Source organism: Bos javanicus, chromosome 16 (genome assembly GCF_032452875.1).
Source record: "Bos javanicus breed banteng chromosome 16, ARS-OSU_banteng_1.0, whole genome shotgun sequence".
Lineage (NCBI taxonomy): Eukaryota > Metazoa > Chordata > Mammalia > Artiodactyla > Bovidae > Bos > Bos javanicus.
The window spans coordinates 30,883,103-30,896,176 of NC_083883.1; the positions used below are offsets into that span (position 1 = coordinate 30,883,103).

The window sequence follows — 13,074 nt, forward strand, 5'->3', positions numbered from 1 at the left end:
AAATACATAAAGAAAATAAAGGTAGAGTTCAACACAATTATAAAGTGAACAAAACAGAACCAAAACTAAGATTAAGAAACAGAACCCTGGGGCAACCTTGAAATCCCTGACGTGTTTCACCTGACCACAATTTCTGCTTTCCCAGTAGAGATAACCAATACCCTGACATATGTGATAAAAGCAAATTATATGCATTTTTTCCCTGTTGTCTCCTTCACTCAGTATACTGTCAAGAGTTCAGAAACAAGATTGTTCTAGCCTCATAGAAGGAACTGGGCAGTGGTCCCTCTTTTTCTATTATCTGAGGAAATTTAAATTTAGAATTGCTTCTTCCTTGTCCCTCTTTTTCTATTATCTGAGGAAATTTAAATTTAGAATTGCTTCTTCCTTAAATGATTCACAGAACCTGCAAAATAATTCATCTCAATCTGGAAGAATTTTTTAATGACTTTTAAAATAGATTACATACACACATTTCAAAAATTAAAACAACATAAAAAGGTTTCCAGTTAGAAGTGTCACTCACACTTCTGTCTACCCCATTCCCTCTTGTCCCTTTAAAATGACACTTTATGAAAACACAAGTATGAATCATAATATTTCTACCTCTTTTTAACAAAAGATAGTATTCTAAAGACATTGTCCTACACCTGATTTTTTCCCTTCACAATGTATCCTATAGATTTCTCCATAGAAGCATAGTGAACTTTTTCTTTACTGCAGCTACACAGCATTCCATAGGTAGACAGACCACAGCTTAGTCAATCCACTGATGGGTACTTTGTATTACATTTATTTTACTTTTATACTTGAACACTTGATCCATTTGTACTTTCTCCTAATATATGGTATGAATTTTAACTGGATCCACAAATGGACTTTTCCAACTGGCGATCCAGTTGTCTCAAGACCATTTACTATGAATTCTATCTCTTTTGTACTAATGGGAGATCCTGTCTTTAGTAAATTTTAAATTCCTTTATGTAACTGACCCCATTTCTGGATTTCTTATTCATGTGTTATTTGTTGAGGCTTTATAACATGTTTCAATTATATAATGGGTCTGTCATCACTCTACTTTTTAAGAGTTCTTCTGATGATTCTTAATTATATTCCTAAACTTAGAGTCAGCCTGTCTAATAATTAGCATATATATTAGTTATTTAATCTATAATTAATTTAGAAAGAATTAACACTTTTAAGATGTGCATTTTTTTCTTCCATTATCTTTCAACTATGGTTGTTTATACATATGAAAACTCAAGACTTCTGTCTAATTATTATCTCTTTAATTTACAGTAGCTTTCAGTTATTATCTTGGGTTTCTAAGATATATAATAATATCATATTGGCAAATTAGAATTTTAACCCTTTCCAGTTCTTATACCTGATTAATATACTTTTTGGCAGGAATTATGTGCATGTTTTTCTGGGTCACTGCAATTCACTTCTGTCTGGCTCTAATTCTCAGCAATTTATTTGATGCTACTCTCTGGCTATGTACTAACATAAAAGAAGAAAGAAAGCAAAGTTATCAGTAAGAAGGAAACAGACACTGATGTTTCTGTGATAAGTAAGAATATTGTGACACTTTTTCAAACACACTAACTTCTTGGAATGGGGAAAAAAGATCCATAATAAAGGGCAACCACTAAGAAAATAATACAGAGATGTGTGGTAAAAGAGTCAACAGAGAAATCATAAATAATAAATCACTAAAAAATACTCTAGCAACTCAAAGGAAGGATCAATAGAATACTGATGAGACAAGGAGAAAACAAACAACAAATGACATAGCTAAATCTATTACATTTATAAATATATTAATTAAAAATTGTCTAAAACAGGCTTCACAAGCTGTGGCTTGTGAATATGACACAATACTTGTTTTATAAATAAAACTCTCTTTGAACACAACCAAATCCATTCATTTACAAATTGTCAAGGGCTACTTTCACACTACAGAGACAGAATAGAGCAGCTGCCACACAAACCACATGGTCTTCCTTCAAGATCTAAATATTTACGGTCTGGCACTTTACTGAAAAAGTCTGCTGACCATGGTCTAAACAGTGCGGAGATTATCATAGTGTATAAGGAAGGCAAAACCTAACTATATGGCATGCCTGAGACATTCCCTTTAAATGCAAATGCGAAAAGAAAAAGGCTATATTTATGTGAAACAAATTAGACTACAACACGAGGAATATTACCTTATCTAAAGTAAACATTCCATAATGCTAAAAGGGTTGGTATATCAGGAAGACATAAAAATGGAAAAAGTGTATACCCCCTTAAGAATTCCAAAACGTATAAAATAAACAGTGATAAATTACAGGAGGAGGAACAGGCATACTCACAATTATATTTGGAGACGTTAATACCCCTCCCTCAAAAACACTGAACAAATCTCAACAAATTATGGAAGATCTAATGACAACATCAACCATCTTGACCCAACTGACATTTATAAAGACTAAAAGCAACAAATGTAGACTAAAAACTAATTTCAAGTACTCATGGAGTGTTCATGAAGACAAGCCATATTCCGATCATATGGCAAATTTCAATAAACCTTAAAACTTTTGAAAAATTAAGAGTGTGATGTCTGATGGAAAAAAAAAATGAATTTAAGTCAATAACAGTAAAAGAGTTCACAAAGTTCAAAAATTACCAAAAGTAAATGATGCAAATAATGACTTATCAAAGAAGACATCCAAATTAAACAGTATTTTGATATGAATGACAGTGAAAATATAACATCAATATCTATAGGATACACCTAACTCTACGTAAAGGGAAATTTATAGCTTTAATGCTTAAACTGGAATGGAAAAGAATCAAAGAGATCAAAGATCTCTAATTCTGTCTAGAGAAGCATATAGAAGATGAACAAATTAAATCCAGAGAAATTAAAAGGAAAGAAATAACAAAGATTTTTAAAATGCTAAAAAAAAAAAAAAAGGTTTAAGTTAAAAAGAGACAAGTGAGTAAAAGTCGCTCAGTTGTGTCCAACTCTTTGAGACCCCATGGACTCTTCAGTCCGTGGAATTCTCCAGACAAGAATACTGGAGTGGGTAGCCGTTCCCTTCTCCAGGTCTCTAGCATTGCAGGCAGATTCTTTACCAGCTGAGCCATCAGGGAAGCCCAAAAAGAGACAAAAATATAGACAATTAACAAAGCCAAAGTAGCTTTGTTCAATTACTAACAACACTGAAAAACTTCTACATGACTGATCAAGAAAAATAAAACATGAATTATAAATATATGCAGTAAAAGAGAGAATATCATCTTGTATTCCACAGACATCAAGAAATAACAGATATTATGAACAACCTTATACATTCAAAAATTTAAAAGAATTACCCAAATTCTATGAAACACAAAACTTACTGATGGCGACAAAAGATGAAATAGAAAATCTTGCTAACTTTATAAGCATCAAGAAGTTAAATTAGTAGGATTAAATGCCCCACAAAGAAATACCCAAGTCCAGATAGCGTCACTGGTAAATTTTAAAGAAAAATAAATACATAAATAAATAAACACATATTTTTTCTGAAAAAGAGAAAACACTCCCCAATTCATAAGTCCAGCATAACCTGATGTCAATATTTGACACAGACATGATTTAAAACAAGAAAATTATAGGTCAACATTTGGCTCAGACAGTAAAGAATCTGCTGCTATAAACAGTCATGTGCAAGAGGAACTGGGTTCGATTCCTGGGTTGGAAAGATCCCCTGGAGAAGGAAATAGTAACCCACTCCAGTATTGTTGCCTGGAGAATTCCATGGACAAAGGAGCCTGATGAGTTACAGTCCATGGGGTTGCAAAGAGTTGGACACAACCGAGCAACTTTCACTTTCACTTTATTTCCCCTGAATATAGACATGTAAACAGTTAAGAAAATATCAAGGAACTGAATAAATCAATTATCTCAAAAGGACAGTAGTGAAAGTGAAAGTCACTCAGTCGTGTCCGACTCTCTGTGACCCCAGGGACTATACAGTCCATGGAATTCTCCAGGCCAGAATACTGGAGTGGGTAACTGTTTCCTTCTCCAGGGGATCTTTCCAACCCAGAGATCGAACCCTGGTCTCCCAGGCGGATTCTTTACTAGCTGAGGCACAGGGAAGCCACAAAGGACAGTAAGTCATGACCAAATGGAGCTTATCCTAGGGAGTAATTTAATATTTGAAAATCAATCTACATAACATCAAAGGCATAATTCATGAAAGAAATAATTGATAAGTTGGGCTTCATTTAAAAACTTCCGCTCTGTGAAGGACACTGTCAAAAGCATAAGAAACAAGCCTTGCGAAAAAAATATTTGCAAAAGATATCTGATGAAGGATTATTATCTAAAATGTAGCATAAAAAAATCTCTTAAAGTTCCACAATAAGAAAACAAACCATCCTGTTAAAAGATTAAAGATCTTAATATATGTTTTACCAAAGAAGATATACAGATGATAAATAAGCACATGAAAAGATGCTCAACATCCTCTGCTGCTGCTAAGTCGCTTCAGTCGTCTCCGACTCTGTGCGACCCCATAGATGGCAGCCCACCAGGCTCCCCCATCCCTGGGATTCTCCAGGCAAGAACAATGGAGTGGGTTGCCAAACATCCTCTAGGGAACTACAAATTAAAACAATAAGATGCCACTACACATCCATTAGAATGACCAAAATTCAAAATACTGACAACTGCTAAATGATGGTGAGCATGTGGAGCGACAGGAACTCTCAATCACTGCTGGTGGGAATGCAAAATGGTATAGCCACTTTGGTTGACTGTTTGGTGCTTTCTTACAAAACTTAAATAATGCTCTTAAACATATGATTCAGCAATTCTGTTTCTTGGTATTTAGGCAAACGAACTGAAAGTTGATGTCCACACAACAACTTGCACATGACTGTTTATAGCAGCTTTGTTCATAATTACCAAAACTTGGTAAAAAACAACGATGTCCTTCAGTAGGTGAAAGGATAAATAAGCAGTGGTACATTCAAACAATGAAATATTCCCTGGTGCTAAAAAGAAAGGCGCCATCGAGCAATATATAGACACAAAGGAAACTTAAAATGACTATTATTACATGGAAGAAGCCAATCTGAAAAAGCTATATACTGTATAATTTCAAGTTTATGACATTTGGGAAAAGGCAAAACTATGAAGGCAGGAAACAGATCAGTGGTGATCAGAGGTTAGGAGCAGGAAGAGATGGATAGGCAGAGCACAGAGGATTTTTAAGGCAGTGAAAAACTATTATGTATTATACTAAAATGTTGGATAAATGTAACTATACATTTTTCTAATGTATAACACCAAAAGTGAAGCCTAATGTAAACTATAGACTATACCTTATGATATGTCCATGTAGATTCAACAGTTATAATAAATGTATCATTCTTGTGTGGTAGGCTGATAATGAGAGAGGCTGCACATGTGCAAGGGAAAGGAGTATACAAAGAATTTTTGTACTTTGTGCTCAGTCTTGCCATGGACCTAAAACTACTCTAAAAAAACAAAGCCTATTTTAAAAATCCATCAAATTAATCCACCAAATTAACAGAATAAAAGAGTAAATCCGCATGACTACTAAATCCTCAGCAAACTAATAATAGAAGTTAATTTCTTTAATCAGATAAAGGGTACCTTCAAAAACACATATAATTAACATCATACTTACTAGTCAAACACTAAATCCTATCTCCTTGAATTCAGAAATAAGTATGACCATGTACCCTCAAGATACCCATTCAACATTATATTAGAGGTCTGAATTAGTATAATAAGTCAAAATAGAGAAATAGAACACAAACTCTAGAAAGTGAAAAGGATACTATTCCTATTCTCAGATAATATGGCTGTTTGCAGGGAACAACTAAGAAAGTAGCAACCAAAAAAAACAAAAAACTATTTAAAAAATAATAAATGAATTTAGAAAATAAAGTCAGATACAAAAATGAGTGGTATATCTACACACTAAGAGCATACTATGTGAAATATAAATTTTTAAATATCATTTACATTAGCATCAAAAAACATAAAAATTTTAGCAATAAATTTAACAAATTATAAACAAGATCTATACACAAAAATTACAAAATACTCTTAAAAAAAGTTAAAAGACAAAGAAAACTGCCATGATCATGGACTAACTAGTAGACTCAAGATTAAGATGTCAGTCCTCTCAATATTAATCTACAAATTGAATGTAAACTCAATTTCAATACCAGTAAGTTTTTATGGAAACTGACACACTGATTTCTAACATTTATATAATAATGGAAAAGTCCTCAGTTAAAACAAACACTCAACTCTACAGTATAAACCTACAAATCAAGATTGTGTGGTACTGACATAAGGATAGAAAAAGATATTGATGAAGTAGAATAGAAAGAGGAAAATCAGATCAACATTCTTATGGTCAACTGACATTTTTGACAAAGGAACTCAAGTAATTCATTGAGGAGAAACAGCCTTTTCAACAAATGGTGCTGAAACAACTGCCATGTGCCATGTGGATAGCCACATGGAAAAAAATTATCCTCGATCCTTATCTCATATCAGACCTGAATTAATCTGAAATGAATCACCAATCTAAACATAAGAGCTAAAACTACAATGGTTTTAGGGAAAGACATACGTAAATATCTCTGTGACCTGGATATAAATAAGGATTTATTACAAAGAACACAGGAAAAAAATAACCATAAAGGAAAAAAATTGATAAAATTAAACCTAACTTCTGCTCATCAAAAGACATTTTTAAGAAAATTAACAGGAAATTTATGCAGCCTTTGAGAAAATACTGACAAAATATTTATCTGACAAAAGACATTTATAAATATAAAATATAAAGAATTCTTACAACTTAATGACACAAATACCTCATTTTTTTCACTGAACAAAATATCTGAACATATACTTCACAAAGGAAGATATAACACAAAAATTCATCATTCTGTTTTTATATAACACAAATCCACATAACAATGCAATTTACCCATAAGACACTATTACACATCCATTAGAATGACTAAAATTTAAAAGACTAACGACAACAACAAAAAATACTGGTGAGAACACAGAACTGATAGGAATATAAAATGGTACAACCCTATTAGAAAAAAAATGTGGTAGTTTCTTTTCAATTTAAATATGCATCTACTACTTAACACAGCAGTTCCAATCCATTATTTATCCAAGAAAAATGAATACACAGTTCTGTAAAACTTGTACACGAATATTCACTTCAGTTTTAATCCTAACAACCAAAAATGAGAAACTATGCAATTGTTTATCAATAGAAGAATAAACTATGGTATACTAAAAAAGCAGTGCACTAATCAGCAGTAAAAAGTATTACTATATTACTACATTTGATCACAAGAATGAATCTCACAGACATGATTCTGAGCAAAGGAAGCCAGACACAAAAGATTATATATGGTATGATTTTCATTTACATGAAATTTTCAAATGGTCAACACTAATGCATGGTTAAAATTTAGAACAGTGGTTGCCACTTGACAGAAGTTACGGGAAACTAACAGGAAATGGAACTTCTTAGAGTGACAGAAACATTCTGTATCTTGAGAAAGGGGAATCCATTTGTCAAAACTCATAGAATTGTACATAATACAACTAGTGTATTTCAACACATATAAAATTTACCTCCAAAGATATAAACAAACAACCAAAAGAAACTGCACTCCTAGTCTAGATGGCTTCACTAGAGAATACTTTCAAACATATAAAGAAAGAGCAATAATCTTAAACAAACTCAGAAAATTGATAATATGTGAATAACTCCCAAATTGTCTTAAGAGAGATGCATAATTTTTAAAATATAAGGAAATTAAAAGATAGATAAATTAAAGGCCAATCTTTTTCATGCACATAACAAAAAATGGAAAACAAAATATTAGCAAATCAAAACCAACAATATACTAAAAGAATACATCAGGAACAACCAGATTTATATAGCAATCCACTATTGGTATATTTAAAAATTAATCAATATTACTTCCACATTAACCAAATATAGAAGTTAAATCAGGAATCAAAACAGATACAGAAAACCTTTTGACAAAAGTTAACTCTAATGCATGGTAAAAGCTCTCAACAGACTAGAATTGCAAGGAAAACTTCCTTCACCTAAAAAAGAGTACATCCTTAACCTAAAAAGAGTAACAATTAAAAAAAAAAAAAGCTGCAGCAAACTTCATACTTACCCCTGAATTACAAACCACACAAAAATTTATTTTCAACAACTGAATTCAATGTTTTAAGCAAAAATATTCTCTATTGCAATAATACGTAAAAAGAAATAAAAGGAAAAATGAAAGAAAGAAAACAGCTGTCATTATTTGGAAATGGTATGACTATGCACATGAAACTTTTTTTTAATTTATAAATACACTAGGCTTAGTTAATACATCAAGATATTTAAATACAAGATCAATACACAAAAATTAATTGTAGTTCTAGTCTAGCAGCAGTTATAGGTTCATCAATAAACATCAAAGACCCAAAAATAAATTTAATGAAACACAAACAAAAATTCTACATTAAAAACTATTAAAAATTAATAAAAGTATCACACATAACACCTGACCAACAGAAATTCCTTTGCAGTCAAATGTAGAAAAGTAGTCTTTAAATAAATGATGCTGTGAAATCCACAAAGAATAAAATGAACCTTGACTATACCTCACAAGACACAAAATAATGCCAGATGGATCATAGACCTAAATGAAAAAGATTTTTTATAGATTATATAACAGGAAACATCTTCATGACTTTCAGGGTAGAAAAAATTTAACAAATACAAAAAAACACTAATCATAAAGAAAAGCTTAATTAAATGGATTTCACCAAAATTAAAATCTTTTCTTCAATAGAAGCATCTATACAGAGAAAAGTCAAGCCACAGACAGGAAGAGACTTTGTTTAATACATGAGCATGCGTGCGCACACGTGCACGCGTGCACACACACACACACACACACACACACCCCTCTAACAAAGAACTTGTATCCAGAATATACCAATAAGTCACCTGTTCCCACTCCCCCAGGCCCCAAATGTGCACTTTATGAAAAAGGATGTCCAAGTTACATGAAGTGATATGAAAATAGGCTCAACTTTAAATGTTATCAGGAAATATAAAATGAAATCACAATCAATACCACTACTCATCCACCAAAAAAATGTCTAAAGTCTAAAAATTGACCCAACTGCTGGTGAGGTTGTGAAGCAACTGGGACCTTCACACATTGTTGGCAGGAGTATAATCTGACCTAACCAACTGGGATATTATTTGGCACTACCAACTAAATCTAAATATGCCTACCATGTGACCCAAATTCTACTAGGGTTATAGCAAACAGAGATGAATGCTTCTGTCTCCCAAAAAACATGTATATGAACATCCATAACAACATTAATAACAATGGTCAAAAATAAATTTGAGTACTTGTAGTATATTCATTGGAGAAGGCAATGGCACCCCACTCCAGTACTCTTGCCTGGAAAATCCCATGGACGGAGGAGCCTGGTAGGCTGCAGTCCATGGGGTCGCTAAGAGTCAGACACGACTGAGCGACTTCATTTTGACGCACTGGAGGAGGAAATGGCAACCCACTCCATTGTTCTTGCCTGGAGAATCCCATGGACAGAGGAGCCTGGTGGGTTGCAGTCCATGGGGTTGCACAGAGTCAGACACGACTGAAGCGACTTAGCAGCAGCAGCAGCAGTATATTCATACAGAGGAATATTGTGGATCAATAAAAAACAAAAGTGAATTATATAAGCATAATACTGAGCAAAAGAAGCCAGAAACGAAAGAAATATATATATACATTATATAATTCCACTAGTATAGCATTCAAAAACAGGCAAAATAAACCTATAATTATAGAAGTCAGAATAGATGGTTACTGAGAAGGTGGTTATTCACAGAGATGCGGGAATAGAAGCCTATTTTGATCAACATAAAGGTTACAGAAGTTCATGCAAATGTACAAATTCACTGAGCTAAGTATGTATATAACACAAATTTGTTAATACCTCAAAATAAATGTATTTCCAGAAAAAAAATGGCAGATAATTTATCTCAGCAGACCTGGCAAAATATTACTAAAGGACATTTTTAAGTCAAAAGGAAATGCCAATCAAAAACAAATATATAAATATAAATAAATATGTGAATGCGAAGAGTAAAAAACTGTAAATACATGGGTAAATCTAAAATGAAGAGGGACAGTATAATCATATTTTGGGGGGTTTCAAATACATGTAGAGCTAAAAGACAATAATGACAAAAAATAAAAAATGGGAAATGGCAAAATATTGGATTGGCCAAAAGTTCATTCAGGTTTTTTTGTGAGATGTTCTGGAAAAACCCAAACAAACTTTTGGCCACTCAATACAAATTTACTAAGAACAGAAGAAGCAATCTCAGGAAACCAATAAAAGAAGGTGCAGCTAAGAAATTAATAGAAGGGGGAAAGAATAATTTAAAATACTCAGTTAACCCAAGAATTGAAAGATAATACTAAATGTGCAAGACAAATAGAAAACAAATAAGAATAATGTAATTATATTTAAATGCCAACTGACTATACTCCAATTAAAGATAAGAAATTTATCAGACCAAATTAAAAACCAAAAACTATATTTTATTAAATGGTAAACATGCAAGGTTATAGAAAACTAAAACTAAAAGGGTGGAATAAGATGTTTAATGTAGAAGACTAATAAAAAGAGCTGGAATCATTCAACTAATATCAGATGAAGTAAAGTTTAACTTTATTACTTAGAGATAACAGGTATCATTACATCCTGATAAAAGAGTTAATAACTAGGAAGATATAATAATGTTTATCTGCTATCGGTGAAAACTGAAAGAAATAAAATAAAAAAGAAATAAGCAAATCCTCTCTCAGGAAATGAAGCAACAAGCAGGAAAAACACTAAGGATATGGAAGATTTAAACAAGATTAATATCTTTCACCTGATATTTATAGAACACCAGACAGCAAATTTCAAAGATGTGAAGGTACACAGTGCATACTCCCTGACTGCTCTAGAATTAAATTATCACTCAGAAGCAGAAATATAACTAAAATGCACCAAGTAGAGACTGAGAAATAAACTTCTAAAATCAAAGATTAAAAAAAAAATCCACTAGAGAAATCTGTAATCACATTGGAAATTACACTGTTATTTTAAGGAAAATTATAATGAAAATATGACACATCAAAACTTGGCTATAGCTAAAGTTGCTTAGAGGAAAAAGTATAGAAAAGAGCTAGAAATTAATGCTCTATCTCCACAAGTTAGAAAAAGAACAGCAAGTTAAAACCAAAGACAGAGAATATTTTAAGAGCAAAAACTAATGAAACAGAAAACAAATCTAGTATAGGAAAATTCAAAGGGCAAAAGTTAATTCACTGAAAAAAATAACAGAACTGATAAACCTCAAAGCATAACAAATGAAAAAAATGAGAAGTGCTAATGACCAATTCAGTAATAAATTTGAAAAATTAGGTGACATGGATGAACCTAGCAAAACTGACACACCTATGCATGAAATCCGCATAGTCCAATTCAATTTTTTTAAATGAATACATAATTTGAAACTCTCTCTACAGGAACCTCCAGGCTCAAATGGCTTCACCAATGAAATCTTCTAAGCATTTAAGGAAGAAATAATATTCTTCTCAAACTCTTCTATGGAACAATAAAAGAGGAAACACCTCCTTCTTTTTATGAGGCCAGTATAACCAAGATACCAAAATCTGATCAGGATGTGGTAAGCAGGAAAATGTCAGGCCAATTCCTGTTAAAGATCCAAAACACACACACTAATAGTAAACCAAGTCCAGCAGTAAATTAAAAGGATAATATATCCCAACAAAGCTGGCTTATTTTAGAAATGCAAAGTTAGTTTCACATTTGAAAATACATCAATGTAACTCAACTAATTAAGGAGAAAAGCCATGTCTCGAAAGATGCTGATAAAGCACTGATTAAAAGCCAACACAATTCATGATTTTAAAAGTACAATTAGCTAGGTTGCTGAGTATGAAGTCAATAAACAAGATTCAATTGTAGTTCTAACTACTAGTAAAAACAATTAGAAAATAAAACTTAAACAATCTAATTAAAACAGCATGAAGAATATAACATACCTAGGACTAAATCTGCTGAAAAACGCATAAATTATCTCTACTGAATGAAAACTACAAATAATTCATGGGTTAAATTTATAAAGCCCTAAATAAATGAAGGAACATACTATGTTCATGGATTGGTTGACTCAATATTATTAAGATGTAAATTAACTTCAAAGTAATCTCTAGTTAAGTACAATCCTCATCAAAATTCCAGATATGTGAGTGCTGAGTGTAGATGTGGATTTTCAAGAGTAAGTACAAACTGAAACATTTATTCCAAATTATATGAAAATATAAAGGGTTAACAAGGGAGGCAAAGAGAGAAGTAGTTACAGTAAATACACTACCAGATATTAAGACTTCTCAAACTAAAGTTAATTTAAGGCAGTGTACTATTGACACAAGAGAGACAAACAGACAAACAGAAGAGTCCACGTACTCAAACTTCAATAACATATAAAAAATAGAAGTATACTGGGAAAAAAATCCATGTAGAAAGATTTCATTCAAAATTTAATGATTTCTGATCAATAGTATCAATTACAAAAGCAAGTAAATAATATTTTATTAAATTCTTTCAAAGACTGTATAAAATAGCTTGCAAAACAAACATCAGATCTCTATAAAATCTTTATCTCTTACCTCTCCAAAAGCCCCTCGACCAATCACCTTTAATATTTCAAAGTCTTCTCTATGTAATCGCATCTGTTTCACTTTAGAAGTAAATGGTTTAGCTGAAACAAAAACGTATTAACAATTATTGAAATGTGATACAAATTAGATGTAAACAGAATTTCTTAAACATTATGATTAAGGATTAAGCTGACGTATTTAATAGTCCCATGAAACTATACTGAGAAGAAATAGTTTTAATTTCCA

At 32.0% G+C, this 13,074-nt stretch overlaps 1 protein-coding gene across 11 annotated transcripts in view; it reads right to left on the minus strand.

Moving 5' to 3' along the window:
- Positions 1 to 13,074, minus strand: part of CDC42BPA (CDC42 binding protein kinase alpha) — a 297,280-nt gene that overhangs the window by 229,961 nt on the left and 54,245 nt on the right. For all 11 annotated transcript variants that reach the window (XM_061382427.1, XM_061382422.1, XM_061382424.1 and 8 more), the window contains exon 2: positions 12,838 to 12,929. In XM_061382427.1, the coding sequence (XP_061238411.1) occupies positions 12,838 to 12,929 (92 nt within the window). The remainder of the gene's footprint in view (positions 1 to 12,837; positions 12,930 to 13,074) is intronic.